This window comes from Triturus cristatus, chromosome 8 (assembly GCF_964204655.1).
Source record: "Triturus cristatus chromosome 8, aTriCri1.1, whole genome shotgun sequence".
NCBI lineage: Eukaryota > Metazoa > Chordata > Amphibia > Caudata > Salamandridae > Triturus > Triturus cristatus.
Window position 1 is genome coordinate 747027312 of NC_140591.1, and position 22476 is coordinate 747049787.

The 22476-nt window shown below is 44.5% G+C and overlaps 1 protein-coding gene across 1 annotated transcript in view; it reads left to right on the forward strand.

Annotated features, from left to right (window-relative positions):
- Positions 1-3356: 3356 nt before the first annotated feature.
- Positions 3357-22476, forward strand: part of LOC146805016 (acetylserotonin O-methyltransferase-like) — a 498405-nt gene continuing 479285 nt past the window's right edge. Inside the window, exon 1 of the mRNA XM_085620449.1 lies at positions 3357-3437. Within this exon, the coding sequence (XP_085476575.1) occupies positions 3357-3437 (81 nt within the window). The remainder of the gene's footprint in view (positions 3438-22476) is intronic.

Consider the following 22476-nt stretch of genomic DNA (forward strand, 5'->3'; position numbering starts at 1 on the left):
AAAGGTTTGCCGAAGAGTGGGCTCAAGTGCTTTGCTCCAGCGTTGTACCGTACTCAGGTTGTGTGGGATAAATTGTCTCCAAGCCATGAGATTCCTTTACGGTCTATGCCCCAGCCGCAGCCCCAATATCCCATGCGCCCCGAAGCTAGATCTCACGTCACGGAAATCCTTGAGCAATTGGAATATCAGGGTGTTATTAGAACATGTAACGAAACCTGATGGGTCGTACCGCCTAGTTTGAATTACCGGCATTTGAACTCTCATTGTCGGACGTGTGCTGTACAGAATACGCACAGTTCTGCCCTTGTTGATAGTCTCGTTAAAAAAAGTCCTACCGGGTTTGACCAGTGTGAACATGTCTCTCCCTCTAGAAGGGTGGAACTCTACCCCCGCCGCCAGAACTGGTGGGGGGGTAGTATTCCAAAGCGTTTGACACCAAACACAGCATGTTTGGATGCAGCCATTCCAAAGTTAGCACTCACCGCGAGGTTATAATGCACTTAAGAGTATATGGTATGGCTGTATCACAGAACAGCCATAAGGAAGTATTTCCGAAAGCTGCAGAGGGGCTCAGCTCATGCTTGGGCACCCTCTCACACAAAACCAAGCACTCTGCCTTCAGGATCGTCAAGGCCTGCCATAGGAGTGGCTTATAGGTTTATATGTGTCTGTATATATATGTGGATATAGGTAGCCTATACCACTGTAAGGGGTGCAAGCACACCCCTACCCAGGCTGCAGTAGCAGACCTGTGGTGCCATTTTGGAGTGCTTCCCAGGGGTGGCATAATACATGCTTCAGCCCCTGGTAGGCCTCTGGGGTACCTATGCCCTAGGTACATAGTATACCACATACTTGGGGCTTATAAGGCACTCCAGAATCCAATTAGATATGTACCTAATGTACATGGAAAACTATTTTAGAAAGGAAGCAGCTAGGCTGTGGTCCTGATTAGCAGGGCCACAACCAGACTAAGGTCGAAAAACAGTGAAACACCAACAAAAAGTGGGGGTACACATGTGAAGCGGATCCTACTCTCCTACATGTGTCCGTGCCTGTGTGTGTGAGAGAGAGAGATAGAGAGCGTGCATGTGTGCATGCATGCATGTGTGAGAGAGGGAGAGAGAGAGAGCTTGTGTGCGTGAAAGAGAGAGAGAGTTGTAGGGAGAGCGGGTAGATCCAATCAATTAGAGGAAAGGCGCCCCGCGGCACCGGTTCTCATGCAATCTTTTCTTGTTTTTAGGTATGTCAAATGCTGTGTTTTTCGGACCTCTGTAATATACACACAAGGAACAAGCGGGGAGCGTGGAGTAGAGCAGGAAAAGGTGTGAGGGAACGCACACACACCACCCTAGCCTTTCACAACTGCCCCCACTGCTGAATCCGCAGCTGCAGGAGAATCATTAACAAGCACCAGCCCTGAGTAGCTGGAATGAATGATGCACCACCACTGCTGGAGACTTGACAGGGAGCAGAGGCCTGCCTTCTGTCAAGCCATGGCCCTATTGAAAGCAGTGAGCACCAATAAATGCCTTACCGTGCATAGCAGAAGTCAAAAGTGCTTCGGCACTGCACACTGCCACCGCCACGCCACCAGTGCTGGAGGCCTGAAAGGGAGCATAGGGTTCCTTGTATCATACCACAGTCAAGCTAAAAGCACCAGTGAAGGTCTAACTGTAACTACCCCCACCACGTCACCAGTGCTGGAGGCCTGGCAGGGAGCAAGGGGTCCTTGAATAATAATAAAAGTACCAATTAATGACTTACCGTGCGTAGCAGGAATCAATGGTGCTTTAGCACTACACACCAAAGAAAGAGAGAGAATGCATGTGTGCGTGAGTGCCTGTGTGTGTGCGTGAGAAAGAGGGAGAGAGAGAAAGAGCGTGTGTGTGGGTGTATGTATGTAGTGTGTGAGAGAGGGAGAGCGAGTTTGCATGTTTGCATGCATGCGTGTGAGAGAGCGAGAGCACGCAAGTGTCCGTGCGTGGGTGTGTGTGAGAGAAAGAGAGAGAGTGCATGTGTTTGTGCGTGTGTGTGTGTGAGAGAGAAAGAGCATGCATGTGTGCGTGCATGTGTGTGAGAGAGGGGGAGAGAGAAAGAGAGCAGAGAGCCTGCATGTGTGAGTATGCATGTGTGTGAGTGCGAGAGAGCGTGCATGTGTGCCTGTGTGTGTGTGAGAAAGAGAGAGAGAGCGTGCATGTGTGCGGGCCTGTGTGTGTGTGAGAGAGAGGGGAAGAGGGAGAGAGAGAGAGAGAGCGTGCATGTGTGTGTGAGAGAGGGAGAGAGAGCTTGTGTGTGTGAAAGAGAGAGAGAGTTGATGCTGCTTGGCTGAGCATGTTGGGAATCCCACAGCAACCCTTGAACCCCTGTAGGCATGTGTTTCGTGGAAAACATGAATATGACTCCAACTCGAGGTTTGTAGGCGTGTGTAGGGCACCCTACCATCCCAGAACAGTAGACTGGGTGTTAACTCTGCTAATTACAAACACAATCAATAAAATGCACGGAGGTTTCGAATCGGATGAAAGTCTACGTTGGTTTGGATTAGATGAATCAGGTGGCTCTGTATCATAGGTTATTAGACTTAGATTCCTGTACTCGCTTGATGTATTGAACTTTTATGAAGCTGTCTTGTTACGCATGATTTAATTACGAGATGTAAATATGCACACTAGTTAATTACAATCTTAACTTTAGTAATATTAAACTGTTTAGCACATTGGGGGTTGTCATGGCTTGACAAAGGGATTGGTTTCCGAGAAGAATTCGATCTGCACATAGTTATTGCAAAATGTTTATTATTGTATAATATCAATGTTTATTATTGCATAATATCACTGAATTACACACCCGGTACCTGCAAGCCTTTAAGTACAGGAGATGCCGTTGCTATTTAAGGCCACGGGGTGGCAGTGGTAGTCTCTCGACGCTGTAATGATACCAGTGGATACGAAACATCTCTTGAAAAGACAGATGGCGGCTGCGCATGTTCACGCGCACATGCACGCAGGCTTGAGGCCAGCGGCTGGCAGCACTTTGAAAATCCCCCTTACTAAAAGTCGAGCAACAGCGCATGCGCTGTTCTAGGCTCGACCTAAAAATAAGGGTTCACGCAGGCTTGAGGCCAGCAGCTGGCAGCACTTTGAAAATCCCCCTTACTAAAAGTCAAGCAACAGCGCATGCGCTGTTCTAGGCTCGACCTAAAAATAAGGGTTTGGCAGAGGCGCCTGGCATCAGGCCATGAGAGGCGTAACATGCGCATTTTCGCTCGGAGTCCTAGCCCATGATTGTTGAAGCAGTTTACTCACCACATGAATCCCTCAGACATTGAACGGTCAGACGCGCGCCAGTGTGTCATGGACATCATGAGCTCTTCCGAAGATCTGCAGTATCCCAAGCTGCTGCTTCAATACAGAGATGGATTTCTTGCTTCGAAGGTAGGCAACTCAAGACTTTGCAGATGTAAATCTAGCATAGCTATTTACTTTAGAAATGATTTCTCCTAACCAATACTGTCAAAGTAGAAACATAGAGAAAAATTTAAAAAAGGGTAATATCTCTTTTAATCAGCAGCTGAAATCTATAAAGCAAAAGACTGAAAGGAGCTGTTTATGCGTCCTAAAGTCTGGCGGCTAACACAAGTTCCTACTATTTACCCGGATTTGTGTGCGTCACGTGACCAGCAAGTGATAGCCTGTGCACGTGTCTCCGCCTGGCCTCCTCTGTGATTTATTCCTAGGCTCAGAAACAGTGCAGGGGAGGATGCGAAAACTCGAGAGGGGGAGCAACAGACTGCGATAAAGTGGCCTGGACAGTTGAACAGAAATTAGGCATACTGCGGAGAAAGTAGACCGATTTGGGTTAGAATGAGAGAAAGGAGCCGGTTAGGCTAAGAGGAAACTGAGGAGACTTAGAGGATATCAGAAAAGGGACAGACTGCGGTTAAAGCGGCCAAGTTGAGAGGAAAGTGGGCAAGCTGAGAAGAAAGTGGGCAGGCTCGAGAGAGAATTGGCAAAGTAGCAAAAGTGGGCTGAGGCGAAAGTGGACTCATTCTAGGGAGAGCAGTGACTCACTCTCGAGGAGGCTTGGAGACTCGGAGGAAGAATCGGAAAACTAGGGGGGGAGAGCTTAGAACTGTGGGAAAGAGAAGACCCCGAGAGAAAAGTGAACAGGCTTGTGCTGAGCAGGCAACCTGGAGGACAAAGGCTTGCTTGAGTGAACACGGGCAGGTTTGGGAGTGGGAAGACAGTCGAGAAGCGAGCAGGCTGGCAGAAAACAACAGATCATTGGGGAAAGCAAGCAACCTGAGCCGAAGCGGAAAGAAGCAGGTAGTCTAAGAGGAAACTAGGCAAAAATATCATCATGGGAGAATGGGCAGAATGGGCTAACACAGGCAGACTTGTGAGGAGCATGAGTAGGCTGGGGGAAAGCTGGCAAGGTGAGATGACAGTGGGCAGACTTAAGGGGGAAACGGGCACGCCGGGGAAAGCTGTCTGGTTCAGGGGAAAGTGGACAGAATCAGAGGAGAATGGGCAGATGCGAGAAAAAAAGAGGCAAAGTGGGAGGGACTTAGGACAGACTCAGAAGAAAACCGACGATTTCTGGGGAAAACAGATAGACTGCGAATGCAGGTAGGCCTAGCGGAAAGTGGACAGACTCAATGGAGACTGGGCAGTCTGTAGGGAAGTGAGCAAGCTCAGGGGAAGTAGACAGACAGCTGGAGAATGAGCACAGTGGATGGAAGAGTGCAGGCTGTAAACAAAAAGAGCAGACTCAGAGAGAAGAGTGGGATTTCTGAGGGAAGCAGACAGTCTGAGGGGAAGTGGGCAAGTGCGGTCTTTGAGGAAAGCGAGCAGGTTGAGGGCAAACAGAGAACAATCAGGGTGGTGACTGGACATACTGAGTGAAGTAGAAAACTGAGGGGAATGCCGACAAACACAGAGGAGAAAAGATGTACCAGAGGGGAAAACGGAGGCTTGGAGAAAGTAGACAGGATAAGGGGATAGAGGGTAGAATTGGTGGAAGAATGGAGAGAAGGGGCAAAGCAGTTAAAAAGGCCACGCTGTGGGGAAATGTGCAGGCTAATGGGGAATGAATAGATTTTGGGGAGAATGAGCGAAGTGGATTTAAAGCAGGCAGATTGGTGGAAAGAGGGCAGGCTGAGGGAAAAGTAGGCAGGTTCTATGAAAATTAGTATCTTGTAAGTAAGTGCGGAGGTTGTTAGCGAATTGAGCAGACTCAGGGTGGAGATTGAGCGCACTGAGCGAAGTGGGCAGGTGTAAGGGTAAGCAGACAGACATAGAGAAGAGTGGACAATCCATGGGAACAAAGGGAGACTAAGGGAAAGCAGGCAGGCGAAAGGGAAGAAGGGCAGAATTGGTGTAATAACAGGCATGTGGAGAAAAGAACTGTTAACTGGCACACTGAGAAAAAGTGTACGGGCTGATGGGAAATGGGCAGCCTGGGAGAATTTAGCAAAGTTGTATTAAAGTAGGCAGACTGGGCAAAAGTGGGCAAGCTTAGGGGAAAGTAGCAGAACATGTGGGAAGATCGCCAGACTTTGGGAAAGCAGGAGCACTCAGGGGGGAAGTTAGACTGAGAAAGCAAGCAGTGTGAGAGGAAGCAGGCAGACGTTGGGAGAGAACACGCAGACTGCTGGATAAGCTGCAGGCTAAATGGAAAGCAGCCAGACTCGAGGGGAGGATTGGGTAAATTGGGGAGCGAACAGGCAGCGTTCTGTGGAAATATGGATTTTTCTGGTCAGTTATGTCCCCTATCTTGGACCCCAACGGTTCTATGTGCATGTTACAAGTACATGTATGTTCCCTCCAGTTCCAGTTATGAAGACGCAAATACATGTGCGTCCACCGTTAACATGTCCTCTGTTGATCCGCCATGAATGGGCCGGATATTCCATTCCTAAGTACGAAAGGCCACCGCCTTTATATGGTTCACTTATGCCATTTTATAGTCCAGGCAAGTAGGCCCTGATTCTGTCATCAAGCTTCTCTTGCCTTCTGCCTCTGAAAGCTCCAGTCCGAGCCTGCATCTGTGACCATGAACTTTGTCTCATTCTCTGCGCGGCTCACGAAGCCTGACATCAGCTTGCTGCCTGCCAAGAACTGTATTTCACCTTCGAAATTATCTGCTCCGTTCCCTGCCCGATGCATTCCTGTCTAGTAGCTTAAGTAAACATTCTGCCAGCTACCGAGCAAAGGCCCGGCTTCTCTGTCTTTATGCAAGTAATTCATAGCCTTGTTACTATGGAAGATTCCGCCCTCGCATCTAGTGTAGACACTTAGACGCTTGTACACGCACTAACAGTCAGTATAGTCAGTATAGAATAGATTCTGTCCGAGAGTCCTTCTTTTGTGGATAACATAGTTCTTTAAACATAGGATGTTAGATATGATTTGGGATTAGGTTGACTTGACCCCCCAGACTTCTTGTCTCCACATGTAGAGCTAAATGTCAAGTCCCCCTCACCCCCTAGTTGCACGTCAATCACACGTCATGCTGCTGCGCGCGCATCTATGCCAAGTATTATCTTATAGATCCACCTATATATGACATCATAACCAATTATGTTCCTTTTTACTCCTTATTACACCCATTTTCGGTTACGCATATGAATCGTCATTTTCCTTATCAATTGTTACGCCTACTGCATTCGCTTCATTGTAATGTATGTACTATAAAAGTCATTTCTTGTCAATAAAGTATGTACTTCACTTCCTGAACCTTCGTGGTGACGGAACTTGGAGCAACCGATTATAATCGATCATTGGAATAAAGCCCATTCCGAACCTCTAATACCACGGATTCTGCCTCTCATTTTACTGAGCTATATTTATTATGTTTCCGTATCAAATTAAGTCCCGGTAATGAATTTTATTTACCACAGTTCCAGGGAGAATTGGCAGGCATGGGGTAAGAAAAAAGTCAGGAGAAAGAACTGGTGGACTTGGTGTTAGAGCCTCCATCAATGCACCTAAAAGGAATGCTAACGAAGTCTTACAATTTGTGGGGCACATATTCCTGGGCAGCACTGTGGTGTAGGCATTTTGTTATAACTCCCTGAGTATTAGGCAGAAACATGGTGTGTTGGATGTCTCACACATAGTATGTATAGTATTAACACTGTCATGCCAAGCAGTGGCGGCTCCTCCACTAAGGCGGAGGAGCGTCGCCCCACTGCTTTAAAGCACTGAAAGAAATGAAAAATAAAGTGATAATAACTTGATGTTAGTATAATTGTATTTTGTCCTGCTGCGGCAGCTTGGCAAGCGGTGCTGGGCTGCTTTGCTTACAGAACACAGCAGTGGGGGAGTAGTGGGCACACTGAAGTAGCATGACGCTTTGGCAGGCCAGAGAGGGCCGGCTAAACAATCATGCAAACTTAGCATGTTCTCCACCCAGGCTGCATTACAGCCTGGGTGGAGAACATGCCCAGGCCCCAGTTCCCATTTGAGCACTGAACTATGGCACACAGACCAATTACAATGTTGCATTGCAGTGTTGTGATTGGCTTTGTGGAGCCATTGGCTCGGGGTGCCTGGATGTGCTTTCTGTTCTGCGACTTTGGCCCAACATGAAGGAGAGATGATGTTGAAGAGACGTGGCAGGAGGTAAGCGTATTTTTCTTTTTTATCCTTTTTAGACCCCACTTATTCCCCCACCCACCCAGCAACCCCAGATCCGTGTGGGCCACCAATGCTATCCAAGTACCATGCACCAGGGATTAGACTAATACATTTTAATGCTGGTGTCCTCATGACCATAATAAATTGCGTTAGCCATGCATATTATAGTGCCCAGGGACCATGCCAGGGCACACTCTCCTATGAGGACCTGCAGTGCAGCGAGTGCCCTCGCAGTGAGTGCAGTGTGCTGCAAGAGGAGAGCACACTATGCTGGTGTGTTTTGTTTATTTTTATTTATTTTTATTTAACACATCAGTTAGTGATCAGTGTTAGGTGTGTGCCATGCCATGGAGAAGGAATTTCAGTAATCATCCACAATGAGTCAAGCTGAGCTAGTGCTCGGAGCTCTGTTAGCTCTCTACGTGGTCTTCTGAGTGTCAGCCAAGTACCACACATCAGGGGTTAGGCTAGCGCATTTTAGTGTAGTGGCCTGCATCGCCGCACTAAAATACATTCATCACACAATATCAGCACCTCCTGGCACCACTGGACCATGAAGAGGAGCTGCCTTGACACATTAATTGGCTGGTTTCCTCAATTAGGCTAACACTGGCCTTTTCTACCAAGACCATGCCAGATATTTCACAAAGATTTACAATGCGGACTGATTCTTCGTGCAGGGCTGTTCCTGCACAATATAAACATTTTTGTAGCCGCTGTCACTCTTCTGAGGATTTGTTTGTTTTAAGTTAGTTTTTTCAGGGGCGTTGAACTTCCTTTCTTGTCTGGCTCAGCAGCTGCACAATGTGTCTGCTTGAGCGGCTTGCTTGGGTCACCTGGTAACTAGTAGGAAGGAGCACGGATACCTGGGATCATCAATGTGATTGACCGGCGACTGCGCTTGGGACCTGTCTACTATCCGCTCTGCACATAGACACCAGGAATAGTAACACAGTTAGCCAGATACCTATGTTCACATTGGTAGTGTGTGGAGGGAGTCCTCGGGACTAGATATTAAAGAGTGTTGGTGGAAGATGTTAGGTTGGTGGAATTTGGGGCTAGAGGGAGGGTACACATATTAGTAACTGTTGTAAAGTTGTCAGGAGCTGAGGGAGGAGTGCTGAGTAAGGTCTCCAGAAGACCTGATTTCAGCACTGTCTAAGCAGCAAAGCATTAATGTCTGAACAGAGCAGCTGTCAACAATGTGAGTCCACATTTCAGCTACATTTTTTCATTTCGTTTCAATATCTTTATTAGGATACAAATATATATCCATAAAAGTACAGACAGGCAACAACATACACAATAAGAATTAACCAGCGACAGAGGGGACATTAAAAGATTCCAATTAAAAACGGATCCTCCGGTAGTACAATGTGCATAAAAGAAAACATAATAAAGGGGAACAATTCATCAGAGTGTTAAAATACCAAGAGTTTAAAATTAATAATTAAAAAATTCATGGGGGGTACATAGACTTACGAGTACGCACAGCCGCTTTCAGGAAAGAGCCCACCCGAAAAATTAGCTCATCATCTTCAAAAGCAATAACCTTCCCATAAGCTGCCTTATAATCAATTACAAGTCTTTCCTTAAAATAGGGTATCAAAAACCTTTCAGTAAGTATCAGATAATAGCCACAGAAGAATAAAAAATGCAGCATAGATTGATTATGTTGGCTATTGCAGGGACAAGGGAGATGATCCTGGTTAAAATTATATCTCAGTGGAAAACAAAGCATAAATTTCATAGTGTCAATCCTTAAGTGGAAAAGTAGACCCCTTTCCCAACGGCTAATAGGTTTTAGAAGGTAGCCAGACGGGACTTGGGAAATATTCTCAATGCGCATGTATCTGGCAACAGACGATTTCTTAGACTCTTTATCATGTCTAGCATTCCTGTAAGATGCATATAAAGCCATTTTGAGAGATTTTTTACTGATGATACCAAGGTCTAAAGGGTTTAGAAATAACTGCTCATGGTTCACACTGATTAAACTTTTGTGAACAGCGGCCAGTCAAGGTATTTCCATCCCCCTATCACATTTTAGACAATCGGATATAATCTCCATAGTAAATTGGGCCGCAGGATTTTTCCAGACTCGAAGCCAGAATAATGCGGGACAGGCTTTAATATAGTCTTCAATGTAAGGCAAATTAAGTGCGCAGTGGCAAGCATACTGTGAGGAAGGAATGGTGGCACCCAGGATTGTGCGGCAGAATTGGTTCTCTTCTTCCTGGATGCTACCACTACTAGTAAATCCCCTTACTTCTGCACCATAAGTAGCGGTTGGAATACATTGGAGTTTGAAAATCTTAACAGTAGCAGATACAACCTCTGTATTCCTAGGCTTAGGCAGACCGAGTATAATATTGGTGGAATTGGAAAACTTTCTCCTTCAGTAGGCCACATGGTCAGCCCACAGACCGTTTGATGCAAAAACCAATCCTAAATAAGGGAAAGTGTGAGTGCTTTGTAAACTGTTTGAATCTAAAACAATTGATGAATTAAACTACTTCTTTGATCCACACGCCATTAAAAAATATTTTTTTAAATTGGTGCATAAGTCCAAACAGAAAAAACAACAGGAGCATAACCCGTAAACCTCGTTGAGATAGGGTAATAATGTAAGAAACAACAACAACTCTCAACTGGTATCATTCGACCAAGACAAATAATTTGCATGTAAAAAACATTACAAAGGAGAAAAGGAAGACTCAAGAAGAGAATGATTTAAGAAAAAACATACTGTATTAAGTTAGGAAAAAAATTACTTACATAAAAACATATATAATTTTGAATAAACCAAAAAATGAAGCAGTAATAGCAGCACTGTACATACAGTAAATATACCATAAAGACAACCCGGACTTGTACTTGGTGCTTAAAGTGTATGTGACACGAAGACGGCGACGCAAGTGACAAGGTGAGATCAGCAAGGGACGGCGCAACGTGAAGTGAAAGTGAATAATGGAACGATAATTACAAGGTTCTAAATTCGATTTTCGACATTACAGAATTACTTATACATCAATTTGAAGAACCATAAAGCCATCAGTTAAGCTGAAAAGGTCGACGGCGTTTCGATCCTGATTAAATTGGGATCATCGTCAGGACAGGGTTGAATTATTCATCACAGTGCTATACAAGAAAAGGAGAACAGTATGAATGAATGAAGGAGAATTATAAGTTATAAGGGGAACGAGCTAAGGTCCAAGTTTTACCAATTGAGCAAGACGTGCAGAAGTGACGGGAAAGAAGGGCAAGGTGGGTGATGAGGTAGTGGACAGTAGTGGTAGTTCTCACGTTTTCGGTGTGCTAATTAGTCCTAGCATCCCGCCACAGTTTGTCTGTTTAGCTAACTCTTAGTTTCTTCCTCACCTCAGAATTCTTGACCCCTGACCAGTCATTACGCCCTTACGACCACGAGTCCAATCTCGCTATCTCAGACCTGCTGACCTTGATTACTCCTCTGGATTCAGCGCCCCGCTCCCCGTTACCGAGTCCCAGGTAACTAGTTCTGGCAAGCATCGTAATTCCCTCTATCTCGACATCGCCCTTATGACTCAAAGACCTCTTATCTCTCTCCTCACAGCATTACTTTGGACCTCTTCTCTCCCACGTTCCTTAACCTTGAAGCTTCATCTATTTAGGTAAATACATTGTTTATCCCCTTTTCTTCCTTCCACCTTTCCTTCTCCCGCTCTTTGTTTTTTTCTCCCCCCCCCCCCTCCACTACCTCATCACCCACCTTGCCCTTCTTTCCCGTCACTTCTGCACGTCTTGCTCAATTGGTAAAACTTGGACCTTAGCTCGTTCCCCTTATAACTTATAATTCTCCTTCATTCATTCATACTGTTCTCCTTTTCTTGTATAGCACTGTGATGAATAATTCAACCCTGTCCTGACGATGATCCCAATTTAATCAGGATCGAAACGCCGTCGACCTTTTCAGCTTAACTGATGGCTTTATGGTTCTTCAAATTGATGTATAAGTAATTCTGTAATGTCGAAAATCGAATTTAGAACCTTGTAATTATCGTTCCATTATTCACTTTCACTTCACGTTGCGCCGTCCCTTGCTGATCTCACCTTGTCACTTGCGTCGCCGTCTTCGTGTCACATACACTTTAAGCACCAAGTACAAGTCCGGGTTGTCTTTATGGTATATTTACTGTATGTACAGTGCTGCTATTACTGCTTCATTTTTTGGTTTATTCAAAATTATATATGTTTTTATGTAAGTAATTTTTTTCCTAACTTAATACAGTATGTTTTTTCTTAAATCATTCTCTTCTTGAGTCTTCCTTTTCTCCTTTGTAATGTTTTTTACATGCAAATTATTTGTCTTGGTCGAATGATACCAGTTGAGAGTTGTTGTTGTTTCTTAAGTCCAAACAGGCCATAAAGTCAACAAAACCCCGGACCAAAATGCGGAGAGCTTTTGGGGTGCGGCCCATTAACACCGCGTCGTCCGCATATAACAGGGCGGGATTTTGTTGCCATTTATATAGGGGACATCGTGGGTAAGTGTTACTAGTGATTTGTTCAGGTCATTGATATAGAGGATAAATAGCAGAGGGGTCAGGACACACCCCTGCTTAACCCCTCTCCAGACTTCAATGTCTTTAGATACCTCACCATCCCTGCTAATGTGCACCCGGGCTCGAAGGTCTTTATGCAGGAAGGCTAAAAAATGTACAAGGGGCTCGTCCAGACCGTAATTTAAAAGGATGTTCCAGAGCCGTGACTTGTAGACGTAGTCAAAGGCAGAGGTGAGATCCAGAAAGGCTAAATATATAGGTGTTTTTTTGGCTATGTTATGTTTGCCAATGATCAAGTTGAGGTTGAGGCACTGCTCAACAGTGCCGATGTTACTTTTAAACCCCAACTGACAAGGATGTAAAATCTGATCTACCTCAGCCCATGACCTAATCTTATTATACAGGACCCTCCCCAAAATTTTCAACGTGTTATCGATCAGGGAGATCAGCCTGTAACAACTTGGATTTGAGCAGTTCCCTTTTTAAAAATCGGCACGATAATACTGGAGGACCATGTGTAAGGTAAAATGGAATTTGTTAAAATATTAAAAACATTCAACAGTAAAGGTGCCCAAACGTCCGGCTGACTTTTGATAAGATCAATGGGCAAACCATCAGGGATGGGGGCCTTACAGCTCAGGCTCTGATCAATAGCCTCCTCTACTTCTGAAAGGTTAATCAAAACCCTGGTGATGATTGCATACTCATTAATTGCAATGGATGGGACTGGAGCGGAATAAATCTTTGTAAAATGAGCTTCCCATGCCTCACTAGTAATATTACAACTAATTGTTGTCAGGGGATGTCCCAAGGACCTCATGTCTTTGACCGCTAACCAAAAATCCTTCCCATTTTTTAGCGTGACTGCCCAAGCGAGATTATCCCAACGCTCTCTTAAAATTTCCTCTTTTCTAGCAGAGATAGCTATTTTGTAGCGTTGTCTGAGGGATTTAATGAGAGAGCTATCTCTAGGTTTATTAACAAGCGCCCTACGAAGAGCTCTATTAGCTGCAGAGCAGTCCGCGTTAAACCAGCCTGGACCCGGGTGTACATCCTTAATAGGCCTAGACAACAGAGTTTTGACGCCCACGCATAACTGTGTGAAAGCGTCAACTGCCTTAGAATTTTGTTCCTTATAAGATAAGCAAATATCGATTAATTCAGGGTATGTTCTTACCATCCTGCCAAATAAGGCTTTATTGTCTATACCACGCCAGACCACTCTAAGGTTATCAGTGGAGGGGGACAAATCCCTTGCACCACACTCTTTATCAAGGATCGGCCTGGGAGCAAAACTCAAGGTAAGGTTAATGGGGTTATGGTCCCCAAAAACTGTGGGCACTACCTCGGCTTTTAACACATGGTTCTCTAATGGTGACGTGATAAAAATAAAATCTATAGTAGACGCCGAGCCCCTACCTCTATAAGTAGGTTCTATGTGTTTGGCGCTTGTGGGACCTGCGGCAAGCTCCATCGCATCCAAAAAATTATTGGTACTTATAAGATTTAATAATTGAGCGCCCCTATTGAATATTGGTCCCTTATTGGGGGGGTGAATAGCTGAGTAAATACTACTTGGTAACTTAACATTAAAATCACCCCCTAGACAAATTCCTACAGCGTTAGTGACACATTTAGACATCTGTAGTTTGGAAATGAAATTGAATAATTTGGTAAAATTCATGTTAGGAACATTCTCAAAATTATTATTATAATAATTAATTAAGCAAAATGAGGCCCCCCGTTTGTAAATTATAGCCTGAAATTCATCACTGTCAGTAGAGAGGGCCCTAACACTACCACCAGCCATGATGTTAATCCAGATTGAAAGGCCTCCTGCCGGCCGACCAAAGTTTGGGGTAGAAGCTATGATGTTAAAACATTCAAATCCCTACAAAAATAACTTCCTTGTTGCCCATGTCTCCTGGAACATTATAATATCCTGTTTTTTACCTAACTCCAGCCAATCAGGCAAATTCATCTTAGACGCCAAGCCGGCAACATTCCAACTAAATATTTTAAGAGTGGATTCTACCTTAAGAACAGTTGGGGTATCCAGGTCACACGTTGGGGACACAATTTGAAAAAGCACTGGCTCTGATAATGCTGACATAGACAATGGGGAAGACAGTCAATCCTGGCTGTCCAAACCCGATAGGGCCAACAATCTGTTGTGTAGGGAGAGAGGAGGAGCATTAAGAGGCGCTTCAGACAATGCTGCCCCCAAGGGAGACTTATAGAAATATCCCAGAGGTAAAGTCCATATATTGGTGATTATATTAGAAAGGTCCTCCTGTGCCGTTAGTAGTGGTTTAACCACTGACGGATTGCGGAACTTGATAACTATGCAGTCCCCTTTGATGCAATTTATGGACTGTCCCACCCACCCAACTCTACGTACCATAATGATGTTGTCAATGAGTGTCACCCTAAACCCTCTATGTTTAGATAACCAATCTACACCTTATGGCGTAGTTTGTCCCATGATTCAACTTGATTTGGCTTTAGGGGGGGCACGCCTGTCAAGACCACTACATAAGGACAGGCTGCCGGGGGCAGATTTGACACCTCCCTGCTACCAGTGGAGCTTGACAAGGATATAGTGTCAGTGTCGCCATCACGTGATGTACTACATACTGCGTGAGTGTTGATCTGCGCCGCAGTAGGTATACGGGCCGGGGTAATAGTCCGGTACATGTTATTAACAGATATACTATCTGCATTACCATTATTAGGGATACTGTTTGCTGCAACTGTGCCCTCTGGCGCAAAACACTTTTTGATTTTCTTACAAACATCACATGAGTTGACCAATGGGGTAGGATTGGACATATAGGGCGAGATATTCACATTATTAGATGGTGCAACTAGATCTGTCCTCTCAATCGTAATTGGCACTGTGGGGCTGTCCTGGGTGGGTACATTCGTGTCTGTTGTCTCCTTGCGGGGGAGGAGCAACTGTTCCCTCAAAAAGGCAAAATGACTATTAAATACATCTTTTACACGTTCAAATACGGTGTCCACAATTTGACCAGTGACGACTTCACCATGTCTGTAGCTCTCTAGAAAACACAGGTCAGTTTCAGTCTGAGTACTTATAGAGCGGCGGAGTTCAACAATTGGAGTGTGGACGTGGGCTACAACAGTCTTGGGGTTTGGGGGAGCACGTATCTATGAGCTCAAGCCAGAGCGAGATGCACTAGGGCAGATGGGTTGCTTCCTCTTGGCACTAGTAACTTTGGCGGGCTTTCTTTTTTGTTTTGCCCCAGTGGTTGCCTCAGGGAGCGTCGGGGTACCCAAGGCAGTTACAGCTGATGGAGAGCCGTCAGATATAGTGACATCAAGAGGAACCGCACAGTTGGTGTTAATACAATTGGGTACGCTAGCGTTCAGATTAGTATCCACCGGGTTAAGAGGGAGAGAGGTTGCCCCCATACCGAGAGAGAGGCGCCTCTCGGTCAACTCGATCTCATTAGACACAATGCTAACAGCCCTTTCCAACATACTGTCAATACTTGTCATTGTAGGCCTTGGAGGTAACTACCCCACTCGCTTTCCCATAATAACGTTAGGTAGATAGGACTAGTGGAAGTAAGATTAGTCGTTCTCACCTCAATAGGCTCAAAAAGCAGTTCGGCGGGGCTCCGATGACAGAGGGGTGGCCCAGCTCAGTCTCCTCCGGTCTTTGACAGGCGCAGATGGGCCTGCCCTTGGCTCGGGCTTTGCCCGGGCACGGCCCGGGCACACCTGCACGCTTCCCGCGCTGCAGGAGCCCTGCGTCCTTTTTGAGCGCCTCCTGGTGCTTGGGGTCAGCGTAGGCGGAGTACACACCGCTAAGGATGCTGGGGCTTGTGGTCCCCCAGCCGGCTTCTCCTCGTAGCCGGGACTGGGACCAAGAATACCCCTTGATGACTCCGTTGGCGGTGGCGGAAGTCTGCAGAAAACACCCGTGGCAGCCTGAGAGTCCTAATTACAGACAGCAGGTCAGCAGCAGGTCAGATAAATAAAAGTCAGCCACAGCATCAGCCCTAGTCAGGCAGCAGTTTCCAAGCAGAGAGTTGGTAAGTAGCCAGTCACAAGTGGGACACGCACTAAGAGAGAGTAAGTCAGTGATGTCTGCCATTGTGTTGTTTGGAGAGATTAATAGCACACTTATGTGGTACTATATACAATAAGGAATTCAGATGGATTTCTAAGTTGTAATACAAGGTGTTTCCATAGCCAAGTTACAAGGCCGGGCAATTTTATACTGACTGTTCAGAGACAATAATGAATGCCACAATGTGTCCTCATTAATCAAAGAAGGTGTAATATTATGTGGGGAGTAAGGAGAGTGTGCAAGTTAGTGGAGAAGAGTGTTTTCAAAGTTTACATTATGAAACCTTATTGGATAATCACTGCATTTGTGTGTGTATAACAACGCAAGGAAAGGAACTATATCCTGGTTGGCACTGGGGAGTTATTTGACTTGTGTATTGATAGTACTCTGAGCTCCCAGCCTGTGACTAAAAGCAGAGTAAATAAGAAAGTTATTATTTTAAAATTGCATTACACACAGTATATGACAGTGTATAGTTTCCGATTTTCATACCTTTCCATTGTTGTCCTTGCTTTGTTTAACTCGCGAAAAAGCGTCACTCAAAGTGTCACACACTTGGCAGCTGAATGTCACTCATAAGTACACTGAAACCATGGAAATGTCCCACTTAAGCAGTCTGAAAACTTGGCAGCTATTTGTATAAGCAATTTAATTTGACATGCCTGGGTCTCCTCATGTGGATCCAGGGTAGTCGCACCTTGCCTCTTCCCCCACTGTGACCACTCAGGTGATTAGACCAAGAGCACAGCTCAGGTGGCGGGCAGCATTTTTGTCTTTTATTGCCATGCTGGCCCATCACTGTTACATTAGTGTTGCCTTTTTTAACAGTCCATGCATGAATGTCGAGTATGTCGCTCGCTGGCAGGCACAGTGCTCTTTCAAGTCCAGAATTGCACAGCCCCAGCAACTGGGGTTGTTTGGGAAAAATGGGGAAAAAGTGCTGCAGAAGACAGCGTCTGTTTTTTTCCCTGCAAACTGGTATCAATGAAGTGCTAAAATCCCCATCTTCCCACCTTTCAGGAACAAGCAGCTTTTTGTCAGAAAACCAAAATTGTCCACACAGTTTTGCAATTTTACTAGGGCATAGCCTATTTTTCCAATTTTTTGTGCTTTCAATCTCCTTCAGGTTAGTGGTAGAAATGGGTATGAAACCAATAATAGACCCTGGAAAGCTATACATTTCTAAAAAGAAGACAACATTCTGAATTCTGCAAAGGGTAATTTGAGGAGATCCTTCAAGGCTTCCTATAGAAAGTAACAGTAAAACAACATGAACTTGAGTTAAAAAAAACAGCCATTTGTGACTACATTTTCCTATGTAACTTCTAACTATGCTAGATTTTTTATAGCAATATCTGTTACATCCATGGGACCCTATGGTTGCTGGGATATATTGGGCTTTTAGGTTCACAAAGAACCAGAGGTACTCAGAGCCAATAACTGAGCTGCTCCTTGCAATGGGTTTTCATTGTGTACAGGGTATACAGCAATTCATTTGGTAAAATATAAAGAGTGAAAAATAGGTATCAAGAAAACCTATGTATTTCTGAAATGGGAACAAGATATGGAGTTTTGATGCAGTGGTTATTTGCACATCTCTGTGTATGTGGGTAGCCATACTAGCATGTGAATTAGAGGGCATTTTTCAAAATGTCTTATTTACACACTGTCTTACATTTGGAAGGCAGCAACGCATAAAAAGCCAAATGGTAATAACACTTATTTTACTTTCCCTTGTAACCCTAAGTCTCCCAATAAAAACGGTACCTCACTTGCGTGGTTAGGCCTAGTGCCACAGCAGGAAGCGGGTCAAAAAGCAACATGGACACATCACATTTTCCACTAACTACTGACCCTTTATTTGCAATGTGCCTAGCTATGAATTTTGAAAACTAGATACCCAGGGGAATCCAGGATGGGGTGACTTTTGTGGCTCTCATCAGGATCTGTAACCCAGAATCCCTTGCAAACCTTAAAATGTGTAAAACAAAACAGGTTTTCCTCACATTTCTGTGATGGAAAGGTCTGCAATCTGTAGGGAGCCACAAACTTCCACCTACCCAGCAATTCCGCAAGTCTCCCGATATAAATGGTACTTTACTTGTGTGGGTAGGTCTAGTGCCTGCAACAGGAAACAGGTCAAAACGCAACATGGACACATCAAATTTTTTCACAGAAAACTGACCCTTTTTTGTAGTTACCTAGCTGCTGATTTAGTGCCCTCGCACAGCCAGGACCTAGGGAAACCTAGCAAACCTGTACATTTATGAAGACTAGACACCTAGGGGAATCCAGGATGGGGTGACTTGTATGGCTCTCACTAGGTTCTGTTACCCAGAATCCCTTGCAAACCTCAAAATTTGTAAAACAAAACACATTTTCCTCACATTTCTAAGATAGAAAGTTTTGGAATCTGTGGGGAGCGACAAACTTCCACCTGCTGAGTAATCCCCCAAGTCTCAATAAAAATAGTACATCACCTGTGTGGGTAGGCCTAGTGCCCGCGACAGGAAACTGGTCAAATTTCTGAAAACGTACCCTTTTTTGCAATGTGCTTAGCTGTGGATTTAGGAACCTAGCTCAGCCAGCATCTAGGGAAACCTAGCAAACCTGTACATTTTTTTAACACTAGATACCCAGGGAAATCCAGGATTGGGTGACTTGTGTGGCTTTCACCAGGTTCTGTTACCTAAAATCCCTTGCAAACCTCGTTATTTGTAAAACAAAACACATTATCCTCGCATTTCTGTGATAGAAAGTTCTGAAATCTGCTGGGAGGAGCCACAAACTTCCACCTACCTAGCAGTCCCCCAAGTCTCCAGATAAAAACGGTACCTCACTTGTGTGGGTAGGCCTAGTGCCCGCGATAGGAAATGTATCAAAACTCAACATGGACACATCACATTTTTTCACAGAAAACTGACCCTTTTTTGCAATTTGGCTATCTGTGGATTTAGGGTCCTAGCTCAGCCAGTGTTTAGGGAAACCTTGCAAACCTGTAGATTTTTTAAGACTAGACGTCCAGGGGAATCCAGCATGGGGCGACTTGTGTGGCTCTCACCAGGTTATGTTACTCAAAAACCCTTGCAAACCTCAAACTTTGTAAAAAAAAAAAAAGCATTTTCATTACATTTCCGTGATGGAAAGTTCTGGTATCTGTGGGGAGCCACAAACTTCCACCCACCCACCATTTCCCCAAGTCTCCTGATAAAAGTGGTACGTTGTTTGTGTGGATAGACCTAATGCCTGCAAAAGGAAACGGCCCAGAATGCAACGTGAACACATCAGATTTTTCTACAGAAAACAGACCCTTTGATTGCTATGTGTCTAGCTGTGGATTTTGGGCCCTAGCTTAGCCGACACCTAGAGGAAACTAGCAAACCTTTTGAAAACTATACACCCAGGGACATTCAGGATGTAGGGACTAGTGTGGCTCTCCAGGTTATGTTACCCAGTAGCTATTGCAAACCCCTAACTATGTAAAAAATAAAAAATCCTCGCATTTCCATGATAGAAAGTACTGGAGGGGAGACACAAACTTCCACCCATTATTTTACAATGTGCCTAGCTGTGGATTGTATGTCCTAGTGATCCAGCGGGTTACCAACCTCAGATATTCAACTACCATATACTCACCTCGGCCCATAAACATACACACATTCACATAAGCTAGTAGATGAAATTATCTTTTTATTTCTTGCCAAACTTTTCTGACCGAATGGACCTTTTAGTTAACTGTGTAGGTAAAAATTGACATAGAATAAAACCTTCTTTAAATAACCACTGACTCAGGAGAGTTTTAAATGTTTATCTAGTTAAATTCACGTGAGCCAAGAACCAAAATACAATTAGAATACCGTTTTCTCCAAGTAAGGGAATAAAATTTAAGACAGAATGATCGTTAAACAAAGTTATTATGATGGCAGTAACTGAATAGGGAGAAAACAGAGAGAGCAGTACAATGACATACTACACAGAATTATAGTTACCTAGGATGGTGTGGAAACCAACCCCTTGGCCAAGGAGCTGGAATGGGTCCCCTGGGACAGATCAGGTGACAAAGGCTCAGGACAGAATAGATGACCTCTTTTAGATACGACGCCTGTGTCGTACCACTCTCTGACACTATCTTCCTCCTCGATTCTTCCGAAATCTTCTTCTATTATGTGCCTCCTCAGTTCTTCCGTGATGCTCTTCTAATTAATTGGCTCAAAATTCTAAGTCTGGAAAATGGTTCTTCTTCAGCATTTATTCAGTTCTCGGACAGCATCCGGGTCTCTCAGCATTCTGGTCTCGCTGTGGTCTGTTCTGTGTTCTGTGATCAAAACTGACTAACTAAAGTACCTCAATTATACCTTTCGAATGGCATGTACCACCCCTAAATGTTTCGAATTACTGAAACTCCTAACTCTGCTTGGACAGGAAAGGGGAGATGATTATCACACCATGCTAAGTTTAATACTTTTCTTTTAGCCCATTGTTCAGTGTTCCCGCCCCTTAATTTTCTTTCCCAAGCTTTATTTCCCACCCGCATTCACATTTTTATTGATCAAAAATATACATTTAGTATCTTCTTTATTCATCAGTCAGGAAGACAACTTCTTTCCCAGGACATGTAGTGGTCGTGTCCTTAGCTGAGTTTCAAATACATCTTCATGGTTCCTGGCGGGTTACAAGTGCGCCTGTGTGGAGATCACGTGGGGTATGAAGATCAGTCATCCTTTGAGACCCAAAATACGAACTAATAAAGAAGTCAGAAAGAGACATATTAAATTCAAAATAAAATTATTTCACTGTATACCACCTATCTCTACTCTAACCCCCTTTACTTTTATAAATCTTTCACATTAGCATTTTATTAAATTTGCATGGTTTAGTTTCAGCAAAAGCATGCGCTTTACCATGTGATTTCCTAGCGGCCATCTTGAAAGCGATTGCGCCGCTGCAAAGATTTCCCTCCAAGCAAGAACTCGTCATTACTACGTAGATGTAGTTGACGCATGTGCAGTACAGAATTTTGCATTAGGAGCCATTTTAGTTGCACTTGGGTTACTTGTTAGTACGACACATAGGGAAGCTTCCCCTAAGCTTAAATTTACGAACTGTGATGCATTATTAGTATTTACAACCACAATTAATACGGTATTATGAGTTATCTGAGAGGATTGAATCCAAGCAAGTCTCTTTTATACAAGTCCTTGCTCCAGCACTAGCTCAGCAGGCACTTAAAGAATCCTAGCAAACCTGTATGTTTTTTAAAACTAGACACCTGGGGAATGGAGTGAGGTGTGTAACTCTCACCAGGTTCTGTTACCCAGAATCCCTTGCAAACCTCAAACATTTGCCAATTGAACACATTTTCTTCACATTTCCATGAAAGAAAGTTCTGGAATCTGTGAGGAGTCACAAACTTTCAGCCACACAGCATTCCCCAAGTCTCCCGATAAAAATGATACTTCATGTTTGTGGACACGGCAGGAAAGGGCACAAAACTTACTGTGGAGACTTGAAAATTTTCGATCACAAAAAAGACCTGGTCTAGCGAGGGAGTAACCTGTGTTTTTGATTCTGAGCTTGGCGGCCATGTAGGGAAACCTATCAAACCAAGATATTTCTGAAAACTAGACAGCCAGGGAGTCCAAGGATGTGTATCTTGCGTGGATCCCCTAACTTTTTCTTACCAGAAACCCCTGCAAACCTCAAATTTAGCACAAAAAAATCACATTTTCCTCATAATTGTGTGTGGGAAATAACTGGGCCAGCACAAATTTCCTACTGCCCAGCATTCCCCTAAGTCTCTCGATAAAAATGGCACCTCACTTGTGTGGGTAGGCCTAGTACCCGCAGCAGGATATGGCCCAAAACTTACTGTGGAGACTTGAAAATTATCGATCAGAAAAAGACTTTGTCTGGCGAGGGAGTCACCTGTGTTTTTGATCCTTGGCTTGGAAGCCATGTAGGGAAACCTACCAAACCCAGACATTTCTGAAAACTAGATACCCGGGGTGTCCAAGGATGAGTGGCTAGCATGGACCCCCAAACGTTCTTTTACGCAGAATCAACCGCAAACCTCAAATTAGGCTAAAAAAATCAAATTTTCCTCACATTTGTGTGTGGGAAAGTTGTGGATTCACTGGGCTAGCACAAATTCCCTACCACTCAGCTTTGGGAGATCCAAACAAGGCACTCA